The sequence below is a fragment of the Ahaetulla prasina genome, chromosome 2, assembly GCF_028640845.1.
Source record: "Ahaetulla prasina isolate Xishuangbanna chromosome 2, ASM2864084v1, whole genome shotgun sequence".
Classification (NCBI taxonomy): Eukaryota; Metazoa; Chordata; class Lepidosauria; order Squamata; family Colubridae; genus Ahaetulla; species Ahaetulla prasina.
This window is the reverse complement of record NC_080540.1, coordinates 275,788,640-275,805,874: the sequence shown is the minus strand read 5'-3', so window position 1 is coordinate 275,805,874 and position 17,235 is coordinate 275,788,640. Positions and strand designations below refer to the sequence as shown.

At 38.5% G+C, this 17,235-nt stretch overlaps 1 protein-coding gene across 1 annotated transcript in view; it reads left to right on the top strand.

Annotated features, from left to right (window-relative positions):
• Nucleotides 1–62: 62 nt before the first annotated feature.
• ZSWIM6 (zinc finger SWIM-type containing 6) overlaps nucleotides 63–17,235 on the top strand; it is a 120,478-nt gene continuing 103,305 nt past the window's right edge. Inside the window, exon 1 of the mRNA XM_058170041.1 lies at nucleotides 63–778. Within this exon, the coding sequence (XP_058026024.1) occupies nucleotides 67–778 (712 nt within the window). The 5' untranslated portion in view covers nucleotides 63–66. The remainder of the gene's footprint in view (nucleotides 779–17,235) is intronic.

Below are 17,235 nucleotides of genomic sequence, written 5' to 3'. Positions count from 1 at the left end.
GCTGCCTTCCTGGTGCCGTTTATAGAGTAAAACCACTTCCGCTGTCTGCTTAGAAGCGGCGCGATCATGGCGGAGCGCGGACAGCTCCCTACCCCCGCCAAGCGCCTTTGCTGCAGACCCGGGTATGGTGCTGGCTGCAGGCCGGGGCAGCGGGCGGGCGGTGTCGGCAGCGGCGGCGGCGTGGGTGTCGGCCTCGGCGGCGGCGGGGCACTTTGCGTCGCGGGACCTTCGTCGGCCGCCGCTGCCGCTTCCTCCTCCGCCGCCGTCGCTTTCCCCTCTGCCCTCGCCGCGGCTTATGCCGCGTTCGGAGTGCTGCCATTGGGCAAGACGCAGAGCCCGGAGTCCCTGCTGGACATCGCGGCGCGGCGGGTAGCGGAGAAGTGGCCCTTCCAGCGGGTGGAGGAACGGTTCGAGCGCATCCCGGAGCCCGTGCAGCGCCGCATCGTGTACTGGTCCTTCCCCCGCAGCGAGAGAGAGATCTGCATGTATTCTTCCTTCAACACCGGCGCCGCAGCCGAGGATTCCTCCGCCGGCAGCGTTTCAGCCGCTTCCTCGGGCGGAGGAGCCGCCTCCGTAGCTTCCACGGGTACCGCCGGCGGCGGCGGCGCCTCTCTCGCCAGCGCCGGCTCCAACAACAGCGGCGGAAGCGGGGGGACCAACAACTCCTCGCCCGGCGGCGCGGGCGGGACAGACCCCACGGCCGACGAGAACCGCCTGCCCTTCCGCAGGGGCATAGCTTTGCTCGACGGCGGCTGCGTCGACAACGTCCTGCAAGTCGGTGAGTCATTCGGGCTTCGGTGGGTGGAAGCGGCGGCGGGAGGGTGATGCCATCGTTTCTCCCGCACCCCCCCGCCCCGCGCCCCGCTTTGCTTCCCGTCCCAGTGCTTCGGGTCACGGTCTCGTCGGAATCTCTCTGTCCCTCCCTCCGCACGCATTCTTCAAGCTGATTCTCTTGGCTCATTCACCTGTACGTTCGGGCGCCTTCCTCTGGCTCCAGCCGCCCGAACCCCCCGTGAACCTTTTTCATCTTTAAGTTTTCTTTATTCTCATTCCCTCCGTCAGTTCCCTAAGAATACAGACCGGCCGGGCACCTTCCTTCTCCCCGCATCCGCCCTCCCCCTCTCGGTAGCTTCTCCTCCTTTAAATCTCCTGTCTTGAGGCTTCTCGACGTAATTCCAATTTGTCTCTTTGCACCCGATCAAGCAACCGCCCGCATATTTCTTGGGAAATACTTTATATATTTGTTTAAAAGGCATTAGGGATCCCAGAACATTCAAATCCCGTGCCAGTAGCTTGTTTTTGCTGTCCCAGCACCTTACATTTCTTAAGTTTACATTTCCCATCTTTTCTCCTATGCAATATCCTCCATCTGTACAAAAGACCCGTAGCTGTTACTTTTATTTTTCTCTTTATTCTCCTCATTTTTCTCCCCCAAATATCAAGGATTATGAATGGCAATGAATCAGCAGGAGAATCCTCTGGGAAGCTTGGCAGGGAAGGAGGGAGGGAGGGAGGGAGGGAAAGAGTGTCTTTGGGATTTGCTAGGAGAGACAGCCTTTAAACAAAGACATTTCTAGGACAGCAGCACTTGAGAAGGAAATAACATCTAGCCTTGGTTTGGCACAGAGTCCTAGAGTGCTTTTGTGTCCAGCCTGCATCTCCAGGTTTTTTGTTATCGATGGCAATGAGGGTAGGTCATTGGGTCATAAAGCTGTCAGATTGCTGATGAAACAACGAAAGTCTGTCTGCGATGCAGGGGCGGGGAAAATGGGCTGCCAAGGAGAAACTGTTGTGCAGGAAGGCAAAGCCTGTTTCAAGGGCTGCCAAATAGATCCAGGATGTCGTTGGTTTCTTTTTCTCTCATTCTATCTTGCTGCAGAGCAGGCGGGACTCTGCTGATTCCTTCATGAAATAATACTTTCCCCCTGCAGTGCTTGGGCTGTTCTTTCCATTCCTCTTTAACTCCTGCTTTCTTTCAGTCATGGAACTTTGGAGGTGGATTTCCATGCCATTTCTGCCCTTCAAGGAGGTGAAGGTGGGGAGTGGTTACTTTTTCCAGTTAAGGGGGTGCCAAGGGTCTGTAGGACGACTTCCCTTTCTCTTATGTTTGGATTGGAAGGTTTGCCTCTGCTCGAAGGGCAAAATGGATAGATGGTTCCCTTTTTAAAACTTCCTGCTGAGGGCGAGGCGAGGCTCTCTGTGGTGCTCAGCCTTTATTGTTGATTTTTCAAGAGGGTTATATTTGGTCAGTACATCTGTGATGGCTTTTTGGAAATTCCCCCCTGAAGCATCCTTCATTTTCACGTTTGTGTCCTTTTCAGAGAGATTTTTTTTTTCTCCATGAAAAGGGGAAGCCAAACAAAAGAGCTTCTTTCATTGCTTTTCAGTGTCTACAAAATAGCAAGGAGCTGACAATGGGAAAGGCAATCTGGAGATGTTAAAGCTGCACAACCTATTTGTCCTCTGCGCAGATTTGCTCAGTTTCCTCTCTTGGAAATGTAAATGCAATTATGAGTTTTGTGGGTTTCTTCTCCCCCACTTTCTAACCATCCGCTGCATAGAAGTGATTTTTGAAAAAGACCATTCAGGCTTTCCTGTGTAAGATCTGTGTTTTCTTGGTATTTAAACATGTGGCTATTTCAGTTAAAATTGCCATCTGTGTTACTATGGGATTTATATCTGTATCCAGGCTAAAAGGTTAAGGCCAGCCTGAGTCAAAATGGAATTGTTGAACTGTAAGGCAGACCTCATTCTCCCCATATTGCCTTTCTGCTTTTGCTGCAAATGGTTTAGCTTTGGGCACTCCCCTAAGTTCTAATTAACATTCCTCAAGACTTCTGTATCTATCCCTCTAGCACAAGTTGGAGGCACCTCTCCATTTGTGGTGCCACCACTAGAACAGAGCCTCTTCTGGTTTGGCTGGTCTTGCTGAGAACTCCCCCCCTCCCTTCCCCGCTTGACTCCACTTGTAAGGGATGAGAAATGACAGTAGTGTATGTAGCGAGGGTTTCTTGGCTGATTACATTTAAGCTTGGAATTCACTGTGAAAATAAAGCCAAGAGGTGATAAATAAAAGATGCAATCTTCTCTGAGAGACAGACACCCAGCGTGGGCTTAGTTTTGCTTGCTTTCATCATTTAGAAGAGGCCTCATTAAGAAATCTTGAAAAGGGGAGGGGGAACCCTTGTGAAACATCAACAGGAGAAGAGAAGGGATCTTGAACGATGTTGCCAAAGGCCAATGCAAGGCCATATGCATGAATACCACTTGTGTCCACTGCTGCTTTTGGAACAGTTAAACATCCAGTAAATACTTCACGCTAAAAATGTACTTTCATTTCTTCCTTACATGATCTGTTTGGAAAACCTCCAGGTTAGTAATGTATGGAAACTTTGCCTTTTACAGCATTATTTGAAATGTGACTTTATATGGGTGTGGTAAGAGAAAACATAACAAACCGGGAGGTTTCTCAAATCATATATATGCATTACTGTATTTGTATGCTGCTCATTCCCAAGGGCTCTGAGGACTAACAGTCAGGAACAGATAATAATTTCCTGCAGTAAATGCTGGGCTTAGTAGGATTGATAAAAAAGTTGTACACAAGACAAGCAGAGTAAATGGAAAAAGATTCTCAGGTGAGCAGACTCTTGTAAACGGTCCTTTTCTTTAGGTGTTCAATTCTATTATCATTTTAGATATTATTTTTTAAACTGGTTTAGATAATTGTACAGCTGAACCTTTAGATTCATGGGAAGTTGCCTTTCAAGCTGCTTTAACACAGCCCTTTGATTAAGAAAATGTTTGTATAAAAAAAGCATACAATGTATTGTGCATGGTGGATGACCAATCCACCTGGGTCAGCTATTGGAATAGCAATTTGTTCAAATATTGTGCTGCATAATTTCTATGTAAAAGTTTTTAGTGCTGGTTAATATATCGTCGATGTTAAAATTTTAACAGTAGTGACTAATACTGTTAGTCATTCAGTTTTGCTATCTGAAATTTAACAAAAATGCATTATAGGAAGCTCAGATTGTTGCCTCTTCCAACTTAGTATTGTTAGCACTGCCTAGACTCTTTCTACTATCTGCCTGCAAATTCTAAGTATTAAACCTAAAACTTTTTCTATGCCAGGTAGGAACTCTGTCACTGAACTAATCAAAATAAAAAATACTTGGAATTGTGTTAAATGACAGTTTATATACCATCTTTGCTATAATATATAGTCCTGTAGTCAATCTTATTGCTAAAAACCTGCATCATAATTAAATGGGAACATATTTTAAAATGTTTTTAATAGGCTAGAATTATGTCTCACATGGAATGTCCTACGCTTCCATATTATTGTCTGAAGTTCCATAGCTAGAATTTTTAAAATAAAAGGTAATATGTTTATCAAACTTTGGTCAAGGTTTGTTGCCCATTTGTTTTATAGAGAAAAAAGTCTAACAATTGCTTTTTTAAAAAAGAAAAAAAGTCTATCATTCTTAGTTCTTTAGTTCCTTGAATCTAGTACATAAAGATAATATCCACAGCTATTATTAAATAACCATAGTTGCATATTATATATTTGCATAAAAACAATGTGTGGGAATTATTTTTTTAACCATATTTAGTGTTAACGTTTAGAATGAAAGAAATGGGAACATAATACATATGGTATGTTTATCAGAAATCTAGATATTTTTTATTATTTTTAATAAGAGATTAAGCTGGCCTTGTCCCTGGCTGGATTTGACCTGCGAAACAATTTAGCCAACCACAGATTTTGCTATTTTTCAGAAAGCAGGATTTGTACTCTTGCAAGGCTACTAAGAACAAACATTTTCTAATGTTTATAGTAGGTAAGCAATTAGCATGTCGTTCTTTGTAATGAGAAGCCTTACAATCACATTAAAAAAAAAGCTTAAAAAAGATTTAGTTCCTTTGGAGCTCAACCTTTTGTCTATAGGTACACTTTTCTCCTTAGCTGGTGTTTTCAGTAAATAAAAAACAATTGAAAATTATTAATGAAGTAACCTGGATATAAAAACCATAAAAACATAAAAATTATATTGATGGAATTTGGAGCATCTAAACATCTGATCTTGGATTTTAAAGTTTGTTAGTCCTAATAATCCACTACATATTTACTAGGAATTTTCATTCAATTGTGTGTAAAGCTTGGATTGTTTAAATCAGTTTTCTGATTGCTCTTTCAGATAGCAGCATCTATCTTTGCTACTGTGGCATGATATATTGGAGATGGATAGCTCATGCCAGCGGAGCTGTAGTTTGAGATGTGATAATTTCAGTTGCAGTTTAATTTGTACACCTGTGTAATAATTTCTTCATAGCTGATGCGGTGAAATTTAAAGGAGATTCGTATATTTTGGAGGGAAAAAATTGTAACAAGGAAGTGTGGATAAAACTACAGCCTGAATCAGGTTCTGCTGCAGATTTTGTCATGCCTCTTCTCATTCATGAGGATTTCTTATTCTCCAAGGGGTTCTCTGCATAAGATTCCAATACCCCTAAAGTCAGGACCTAATAAGCAAATTTTTTTCTAAGATGTTGGCCTGGTTAATCTTCCTGTGCTATGATTTTAGGACTGAGAAATAATTCTGTTTCCATTCAGAGCATTGGAGTACATAATTTTTCCATAGTTAATTTGAAAACCAGTTTATTGTTATTTTTTATGAGCTAATACTTCTGTCTATTAATATGTTTCTAAAGTTTACCTTTTTGAAATGTTTTTTTAAGCAGTGCCTGTTTTCTATCCAGTTCCAGTTCATATATTAGATATTATTGGGATATTAGAAGTCTGATGGCTTTTGAAATGAAAATACATTTATCTCATTTCTAGGCAGAATTTTTAATCTGCATACTTGATGACTGTTATGTTTTGCACATTTTGGCACTAACTATGGTGTGCATAAACCACACCCTATGAATGTGTGAAGTTAGTAGTAAAACAAAAATAGCTAAAACATTTTATATTGCACAACTTAAAATATTTCTAGAGGGTAAGCAGGTTAGAATTTCACCTACTAGTTAATCCAGTTTTGATGCCAAGAAAACCTATTGGGTGTTCATGCAGTACAACACCTGTATGTTGTGTATACCTGTAAGTACAAAGGTGGGTGTATTTATTTGATTTTTTTTCATCAAAGCCACCTGATAGATTGTACCTAGGCGTTCCAGAGCCAGTTGAATTTTAGTACGATAATACTAAATGAAGATGGCATATAAATAATCTGATTGTCTTCTCTAGTTGCTGTATTTTAATATCGGGTACAATTCCATAAATTCAGTTTATTCACAGTCTTTGAAACAAAAGACGATTCAAAGACTGGCTGGAGGATATGGTTGTGCCATTGTTCTGGTTCACACAGCTGATAAGTCATAATGCAGTTTATCAGATTTTATCTCTTCTATGAAAATAATTAGTGTGTAAAGCATGATTTACATGTTTTTCTATAGAAAAAACCCAACATAAATTCTTTAAAACTTTGTAAGAATTTTATTTCCCTATTGAAATACTTTCCCAGTCTCATCTTTAGGTTGTTGGGTTGTTTTTTTAAAAAAAAAGATGAGCACAATAGCACTTTATTGCTTTAGAACAATCCATTTACTTTTGTCTCCAATTCCTGTCTGTTACGGTTCCTAACTCTCAACTCCTGTTAAGGTCCCTAACTAAATTGGGCCTTTTTCTCAGAAACAAGTATTTCATGCTGAAACAGCCATATTTTGGTTACAGTATAAATGAAGAACATGACTTTTTAAATCTGTAAATGGAAACTGAAACAGTTTGCAACCCTAAATCTGTAAAAGGAAACCTATTTATTTATTTTTTAAATAAGATCTTGTTGCAAGTGAGTACATGTGACAGTTTTTGAAATAGCTAGAAATTGTGTTTGGGCAGTGGCTGAAGAAGTCTGACATTAATTGGAACAATGCTGTAGAACTTGTCAGTAAATTTAAATTCTCCCTTCTGGACTTAGCTGATCGGATATGCTGGAAGCTCATTTAAGAAATTAATGTGTTGGAAATCTAGGTGATTTACCTCTTGTCTTGTTTTAGCAACTTGTCTGTTTTTATAAGTTCTTCTTTTTTTGTTAATTGGTGTCAGATTCACTGATGATAATAAAGAAATTCATGGAAGACTCAGTGGAAAAGGAAGGTCAGATTGAAGGCAGGAGAATTATTGGGCATAAATTCCAAGGGTTCTCTTATTCCATGAAGTTTGAAACTAGGAAATGTTGGAATTTTTAGGCACCAAGGTCCTTGCTAATTTTAACACAAGCTGGTAATTTTTGGCCTTATTTAAATAAGCCCTTTAAGCCTGGCTCTACCCCACCCCTGTATGAGTGTGGGAAATTTATTTGTTAAATTTCTTTTTATTTGCAGCCTATCTCACCATCGGGCTACTCTAGGTGGCTTACAACAATAAAAAGGAAGAAATGGAATGGAGTGCAAACGGAAGAGAAGTAAAATAATGGAACAATAAAATAAACAATGACAAGGAACACAATGAGAATAATACATCAGTATGATAACCAGAAAGATGGATGGGTAGAGAATAGAGAGCAAAGGGTAAGAGGAGTGGGGGGAGTTTGCCACCAGTCTAGCAGCCACTTCCAGTGTGGAACTCCCCCATTTGATCTCCTGGCCAACTGGCAGAGCCAAATCCTCAGTCTCTTGTGGAAGAATAGAATGATGGATCCCTTGTGAAGTATTTTGATCTTATGAATGATTCTTGGCTTTCCGCCCCCTGGACTTTTGAGTGATGCCATTTCTTTATTTTTAATCTTCTGTTTTAATTGCTATATTTTGTAAGATGCCCAGAGCCATGATGGAATTAGGGCAGCTGGTATGTTATTTTAAAAAATATATTCCATGGTAAATATATTATTAAAATCTTAATTATTTCAGTAACAGTTTTAATAAACTTTCATGTGTGGGCAGTTAGACAGTGCTGGATTTGAGACCAGGGATTGATGAGGTACAGGTTGGGTAGAGCACTCAGGTTCTTCTACAGCAGGTCCAGATTGATCACAGCTCTGAGCAGGACCAGCTGTCTGTGCCTTCACTGGCTGTTTTCTCTTCAACAAAGGTGTCAAACTCAAGGCCCGTAGACTGGACGGGGTGCTTAGATATGGCCCATGGGGCCACCTTGGAAATAGCGATGTGCCTCTGCCAGCGAAAACGGTGCTCGGGAGGGCCATATGTGGCCGCCATAGGCACCCGCAACATGAGTGATGTCGAGCTGGCCACCTCCCCCCAGACCTGCCGAAGTCAAACACAACCCTGATGCGGCCCTCAATGAAATCAAGTTTGACACCCCTGTAGTCCTGTTCCATAACAGGTAAGAACCAAGGTTCATGAGAGTCCAGCAGATTGACCAAGATGGAGGAAGAGTCAAGGCAATACGAGTTATTGCAGACAAAACTGGTTGTTTTCTAGTTTAGATAACATTGTGCAATAATTGCTTTATTAAATGGTGCATTTGTAGATATTAGGTTAAAGATTAGGACATCTAAATATTTTAGATTCTTTACTCCACAAGAAATTCTTAAGACATAGTACAGAACTTGAACTATATATGGTCATTTTGAACTATATATTGCCATCTTGAAATGTTTAGAATACTTTTAGACAGTGGGTAAGTAACTGGAACATGATTTATTATTAGAACAGTTGAGCCCTGTATTATGTATTAAGCTGTAATACCTCTAAATCTTGCGGGATGTGTTTCTGAGTAGAAAAACATTATATGGAATAATGTAATTTAGAAATTAGAGAGGTCCAGTCAAGTTGTATACTTTGAAGTCCCATTGATCTGAGTGGGAAAGGGTTAAGCACATTCATAAATCTGGAAGCTAGACTTAGCTTTGTCTGGACAATGTCTAAATTATTGTAAAATGAGACTATACGAATATGTTTAATTTTGCTGCATGACCAATCCTATCTTCCACTTACTATATTTCATAATATAATGTTATTTTGTAAAATGAAATAATTTTTAAAATTTTTTAATATTTTACTTTTTCTAGTTCATGATAGATTAATTCTTATAAAAATGTGTGAAAATATAGTGTGTTTTTAGGTATAATTTGAGCTTTGAACGTAGCAAAGTAACCCTGTTTACTTTGTTTATATCCATTTATGAAATGTGGTGGCACTATGTAGCTTATAGCGTAAAACTAGGCGTGTTTATAACTTCTGTGAAGAAATAAAAAATACTATGAAAGTAATCGTGCATTGATATATAGCCAAGTAAAAATAGAATAAACTTTAAATTCAAGAGCTACTTGAAATACTGTCTAATATTAAAATGGATTTTAATTGTATTTCAAGTCCTAATGAGACCAAGTGATAATAAATGCCTATGTGAACATAGCACACTTCATATGGGCAAGAGCAGTGCTTCTCAACCTTCAATCAATGTTTAAGATGTGTGGACTTCAACTCCCAGAATTCAAGCCATGCTGGCTGCGGAATTTTGGGAGCTGAAGTCCACATATCTTAAACCTGCTAAGGTTGAGAAACACTGGGCTAGATTAAGTAGTGGCAATGAAGCTAGTGGTGAAGATCTTCTGGCACAGGAAGTTCCAGATTCTTGACGGGCCGCTGGATTGAGCTTCAGTTTTTTAAATAATTATGCAAATAGCTTGTCTACTTAGGATGTTGGCTGGCACAGAAAACTCTCTCTAATGCAAGTTCACTAAGACTTGTTTAATTTATCTAGAATCTCAGACATATTAAATATCAACTACTTGTCTGTATTATATTTTCTAAATGTTTGAATTCCCCTCTCCCACCACCCCGCTTTTCCAACTCTTTAACTGTAGGAATTTTTGTTTGCTGCTGGGCTGCATTTAATTTCAGGTCTGACTCATTTTATTGAACATGTTTAAATTGTTGCTCTTCTGCACTTGATAGCAGTGCTGTTTCTTGAGCAAAATGTGTTTCCCACTTGAGTCAGCATGAAAAGGATTTTCTATTAAAGCAGTCAGCTGTTTACTTGAGAACAGCTGATAAAATTTCATAGTTTCAGGCTCAAAGGGTAAAATGAGCTTGTCCTTTAGGCAGGTCTGGATAGATTCCAGGCTTTGAGAAACAACTGGAGTATCCAAGGAGTAGATTTTCCCCCCACCCCACTTCTCTCTCTTCCATTTAGCCTCCTATTCAGGAGCCCAATGATTGGTAGAAGGTAACTTGGGTGATTTCCTGTATGATTAAAACTAAAGCTTGTAAATGCTTATTATTTTCTTAGATAATAATAGCAAATTTTTAGATATGAATAATTAAAAAATAGTGGCAGTTCAATTTAAATGTATAAATAAGAATAGAATAGAAAAATAGATTTTTTTTCTATTTTTCATGTATATATATGATTCCATATATATTAAAACAATAATTCTAAGATGCAATTAATACGTCTTGGTTAATAATTTGAAGGGGAAATGGGGAAGGTGATTTGTCCTGGTAAACACAAATATCTTAAGACACATTGCCATATTAATTTTTTTTCTGGTAACTAGAATTTTTGCTTTTTCAAAATATAATGGCCTTTTTTTTACTTTAATAATGAATTGGATGTAATTCCTTTTGGGATGCTCCAGGTAACAAGGGAGCCAATTTTCTTTTTTCTATTTCTTTCTGCAGCTCTGAAGGATTACTTCTATTGTTCCTCAGTCCCCATGTGCACATTTTTAAGGTGCGAGAGAACATCAGCAAAAATCACCTCTTCTTATTTTATCAGCAAAAACACCACTATGAGAAATCTTTAGAATTTGAAAGCAATCCATTGTTTATATAACAACTTCTGGACCCCCCTCAAGCCCCTCCCTTCAGAAATATAAGACAGTTATTGTAGATCAGGAATGAACAGTGTATGGTCTTCTACCTGATGATGGAGAGCAATAATGTTCATTGTTTTTAATGATCATAGACTGTATTGCTGACATCTTTTGTTAATCGATGTTAGTGAAGTAACATTACGTTAAAAAAAACATGCTTAGATTGTTAAAAGTCTGAATTTAGATGCTGCTCCTCTTCATTGGCATGATCAAACTACTATCTGCAATCTATTTTGTAGATTGTAGGTCTATGAAATAGGTATGTAAATTAATAACAAAATAATACTAGAGTTATAATTTTAAAATTGTTGAAAAGTTTTTAAGATTGTGTTTCATTTGGAAGATAAATTTATTGTATTTTTTGGAGTATAAGACATACTTTTTTCCCTCCTAAAAGAGGCTGAAAATTTGGGTGTGTCTTATACTCTGAATGTAACCCTGCCCGCCGACAGGTCCCCACCCTTTGGCCTCCGTCTGTCCTCTTCCTGGCTGCAGAGATTGCCACCAACAATGGCTTGTGTTTTTGGGCTCCGCGCGTCGTATTTTCAGCCTCCAAATGCTCCATTTGAGAGCCCTTCAAGACTGCGGGGATCGCCAAAGCACATTTTTGCTGATCACTGCCCGAAAATGGGGTGTTTTTGGAGCAGTGGTGAAATCCTCTGCGGATTGCCACCGGTTTGCTGCCTGTGTATGCGTGGTGTGCACCACACGTACACTGCATGCACATGCGCAGTGCGTGCCACATGCGTGCTTCACGCAGAAAAAGGCTTGGGAAGCTAAGTGGAACAGCAAGTGGGGGGGGAACAGCTGTGCTGTGTGATTTAGCTTCTCTAGAAAGCAGGATTTCCTGCTTTCTAGCGAATATAAACCGTGCAGCATAGCTGATCATCGGAAATACTTGTTCGGACGAACTGGTAGCTTTTTAACTACCAGTTCGCCTGAACCGGTAGCTGTTTTTAAATTACCAGTTCATCCGAACCGGTAGTTTTTATCACTACGAGTTCGCCCAAACCGGTAGCATTTCACCTCTGGTTTGGAGGCTGAAAACACGACGCGTTGTGCCCAAAATGGATACCCGGAACAGCTGCTGCCTTCTCTTACCCCTTCTGCGCTTTGCCTGCTTTAGTCACTGGAGCTCCCTCTGATGATCAGCTGTGCTTTTGAAGCTGTTTTTCAGCCCCAACGCGAGGAAGCTGATCTTCTGTGCTTTGCCTGCTTTTCTAATTGCTTCTCCCTCCAACGATCAGCTGTGCTTTAGAAGCTGTTTTTTTAGCCCCAACCAACCCCAACCTCAAAACCAGCGAGCGAACTAATGTGCTGAAGCTGACAAGGCTAAGGACGCTAGTCAGATGAATATTTGGTAGGCAGAATTTTTTCCCCCTTTTACTTCCCCAAAAACCCTGGTGCATCTTATACTCCAAAAAATATGGTAATTTTCAAAAGTGCTATGAATAAGGTAGGTCCTGTATTGCTTTCTTTCAAATCTAGTCTTCTACGTCATAATTGTGACATTTCTTAATGTGTATTATGAGTTTATCAATGGCTTTTATGAGCATTGAGGGTAGATATAATTTCTACATTTGTATGTAGCTATGTAAGGCTAAGTGACTTTAAAACTGTGTTTTGTTGGTTATGGCTCAAGCCAGAGTGCTTTGGATGTGTTGACTAGTGCTTGAAGGGAGATATGTAATCTTCTTGTGCAGCATCTTCTGTGATCACTTTTCTATTGAACAGACAAGGAAGATACTGAGTAAGAAGAATAACCCTTGTTGGACACTATTAAGTAAGTTATGGCTTTCTCAGTCAACCAAACAGATGATAAGTGATGTTATGTAGTGTGATTTGACAGTGGCATATGACGAGAAATATTGTGGGCTTTTCTCCCCACAAACATCAGAGCTTGTTGCCAATTGGTCACATATGAAGGAAGGAAACTTAGTTAGACATTTCCTTTTATGTGCCCTTTTCAAGGGAAGAACATTTTGACATTTGATTCTTGATTTTTCCTTTAATGTTCATTAGTAATAGGTCTTGGTGGAAAAACTTTGTCTTCATGAGGACTGAGGTCTCCAAACCAGTTATAGCAAAAATAGTGTTACTTTTGGAAATGCAAACGTGCTAATATCAATACTTCCAAACGGGTGCTTCACTTTTTCCTGTTAGATTATGCCAGCCAAGCGTTATTTGGAATTGTTTTGTCTAATTCTATAAATACGTTTAGTCCTCATGAAATGATTTAAAAGTGACATGTTCTTTTCTGTAATGTTCTGTCTACATTATCAAGATCAGTCTAAAAGCCTGGGACAGCTATAATTTTTTTTTATAATCAAGACATTTTATTTTTAATATAATTTTATAAACAATAGCTACTTTAATAATGTGTAATTACATGAACTTTATCTGGTATCATTCATGACAAAAGACAGTCCTTAACTTATGACCACATTTGGGATCAAATTTCGATTGTTAAATAAAGAGGTTGTTAAGTGAATTGCACCAGATTTTACCATCTTTTTCACCACAGTTCTTAAGCGAATCATAGCAGTTGTTAAGGAAATCACTCAGTTATTAACTGGATCTGACCTCCCCTGTTGACTTTGCTTATTGAAAGCCAACTGGGAAGGTTGCAGATGATCACATGACCCTAGGATTCTGCAACCATTGTAAATACATGCTGGTTGCCAGTTGTCCAAATTTTGATCACATGACTGTGGGTATCTCCAGTGGTCATAAGTGCAAAGACTGATTATAAGTCACTTTTTTCAGTGCGGTTGTAACTTTGAATAGTTGCTAAATAAATGGTTGTGAGTCAGGGACCAACTGTACCCTTTAACAGTTTACAAAACCATGGCATAGAAGAAATACTATCTAAATAAACAATATATACTTTTGGAAGGCTAGCTTCAAAGCTATAGCAAAAATGATTTCTATATCAAGGTTAACAGAGGCCAGTAACTTCTTAGAGGTTGCAAAAATGTTCTTGATTAGCTACCTTGTGTTCCTGGAATAAAGTCCCTAATGAACATTAAAACAAGATTTTTAATATGTTTGACGTCATTATTATTTTTTTTTTAAAAAGTCTGATCTTTGTATATGTAACTCAGTTGGAGTCAGTGAATCTGGTAGAATTAGTTATGTTTTGGTTTCTAAGTATTAGATGCTAGTTTCTAAGGGAGATGCTTCCCAAACACATGTGATGAAATGATCTGGATTGAAAAGTAGTTGAAGTGTCTGGTGAGCCGTTGCTCTCAAACTTCAGTTTTTCAAAACATGTTTTCAAATATTATAGATATGAATATAAATGTTTTAGTGATTTGAGACCCTAGTCTTCTATAAAATAAGGTCTGTACTTGGTGAAGTTCTTCTGTTCCAATCTTTCTTAGTTGAAGCTCAATTCTGATCCAGAAATATTTGGCATTAAACCGTACAAAGGCTTAAATTTGGCTTGAGCTACCTTAATACTTGGAAACTTACATTGCCCTGGATTGCTCAATTTCATATGCACTTTTATTTTTAAGGAGTCAAATTAAGCAATCTCATCCTTAATAGTCCTTTGTTGACTTTTTTTTTTAGAGAAAAAAGATTTAGAGATTTATATTTTAGATTAAAGTTCATTATTCTAAATGAACTTTAAATTTTTGTAACTTAGTAGAAAGCACTGAGTAAAGATCTAAAATGTTTTTGCTGCAGTATAAAATAAAATGGTGCTCCACAAATGTATTTAAAAGTTTGGGTTACAGTTATGGTCAGAAGTCTATTTCTATATAAACAGGTTATATTACATTGGGATGGATCCAGACTTTATCATAATGAGTAGTAGTCTGGAAGGTTATTCCTTAGAATTCAAAAGAGATTCTTTGCACACAGGAGACCCACTAATAAAACATTTGTGTTTGAATTGTTAGAACAGCTACAATTTTTGAATGGCCTATAGGATAGTGTTCTGCCTATTTTTTCATGCGTTTGCATATGGAGTCAATTGAGAAGAGCTTTTAAAGCAGTTGTAAGAGTTGTGCAAAAGAGGCGGTTGCTTGAATTGGTTCGTTTGTGCTCTTGCATACTGCAAATGTTCTCTAATGCTCTGTCTGACCCTGATGAGCTCCGATTAACCTGTTGTGATGATGTAACTGTCTCTTGTAACAGAACAGCAAAGGGGACATTTTTACCTCCTTTGTATCCGCTTACATTTTCATAATTTATTTCAAAAGATATGTGGGATGTGAGAGAGGCTATAGATTTAAAGAAAGCGGGCAAGAGTCATATTTGTTCAGTAGAACTCTTCTCTCTCAAACTTAGATTTTTGCCCTTCGACAGCATGCCTGACATTAGTCATGACTAATTTAAGTTCCTTTGATTTGAGTAGGCCTGTTCCTAATTTAGTCTGAAAATATATCAGTCAGTGAATTGGATTGACTCCAGAGCAGGAGCTGATCTTACCATTCTTAAAACTGACTGTTGTTATCTAGAGCTTGAAACAATATTTTAATAAGATAAACCCTAGCCTAATATCCTAGCTGATTCGCTGAGATCTGGCCAACTTTGAATTAAAATTATTCACCCTAGTGTGCATTACACATAAAGCAAATGGGAGAGGCTGTTGCTGATGTCTGCTTCGTACTAACACAATGTAAGATTAGATTTAGTTCTGACAAATTCATTTCAAAACAGAATTAAATATTAAGATGCTGGTAAGGATCAAAGGGCTGTGATATAAAAATGCTTGCTGTACAAAACATATCACCAGCCTACCCTTTTACAGTACAAATTATGTAGGGGCAATCATTGAGTAATGGAGATGAAAGGGAAACTGGTTTTCTTTACGTCCATGGGTAGTCTTTTCACACGTTCCTCTTCTCCAGGGTTTCTGGGTTGTTGTGAAAGCAAGTTTAGGATCCTGGAATTCTTGGAAGAAAACTAGGTACAGAAAAAGGTAAATCTACTCGGAAAGTCTGTCCCGTTAGATAAATGCTTCTGTTTCTACATCCAGGCATGAAACTACATTACTCATTTTGAAACTGGAAAATTGAAGGAGCCATTTGTTTGTTACTAAACACTTTCTATAAGAAATCATGAGAGCATATGGAATCTAAGACTTTATTTGTATAAATATAATAACCTACAACTGAGGGAAACATGAAAGGCTAGTCATATAATTATCTAATGCTTTTTTAGATATTACTGATTACTTTTTGATTAGTTCAGGTAAAGGTCCCCTTGAAGTAATATTGCTTAGTATCCAAATGGGTTCTCTCTAGCTCTCCACTAAATCAGCTATACTCAGACTTGTGATATTGGCAATGAATAGTGAAAGTGTAATTCCAATAAATTTGGAGGGCAGAAGGTGGGGTAAAACAACTTTAAATGTTTCCTATATGACACTTTGCAATATGATTATCAATAGCCAAGCCAGTTAACCAAGTAAAAAAATGAAATACAAGTAGTCCTCAACTTATGATCACAATTGAGCCCAAAATTTATGTTGTTAAAGTGAGAAATTTGTTGAGTGAGTTTTGACCCATTTTAGGACTTTTCTCACCACATTTGTTAAGTGAATCATTGTAGTTGTTAAACTAGTAACACTGGTTTCCCCGTTGACTTTGCTTGACAGAAGGCCGCAAAAGGGGGTCGCATGACTCTAAGACACTGCAACCGTCATAAATGTGAGTCAGTTGTCAAGCATCTGGATGAAAATCACATGACAATGGAGATGCTGCAACAGTCATAAGTGTGAAAAATGGTCATAAGTCCCTTTTTTCAGTGCCGTTGTAACTTCAAATGGTCACTAAATGAATGCTGTAAATCCAGGACTACCTGTACCTGATTCAGCGGTAAGAATCAATTCAACTCACAAAGAAGAACCTAAATATAGGCTATTGTCTCCTAAATTCTCTTCATTTGCATGAGTTGATTAAGGCAAAAATTACTCCCAGATTGCTCTGCCTTGAAAATACTTAGGGATTAGATCGGGAGTCGTCTTTTCTTCTCCTGACACAAATAAGTAGCTGAATTGGGAACTTACTGCTTCCTCCTCCAGTTAAATATAAAAGGATCAGCTAATGATAAATTAGAAATCACAAGTCAAAATCTAAAGGATATGTTTGTTTATTGTCTGACTTTAAGTCTACTCTGTATGTATATGTGTTAACATTCTGAACCATAGGAATAATAGATGTATGTTCTGGTATCTATAGGGATAATCCTTTCAGATAAATGGCTCAGAACATTTGGAAGCTTTAAACTCATTCATTTTTTTTTGAGAAATATTGGCTTAATTCAGTTTCTTAAAGCCAATTTAAAGAAGATATTATAAGCTTTCTAGGAGCCTACCCAGATTATTTTATGAACTTTGGTAGTTTGCATAAAAACAAATCGTTTTCCTATCCCAAAG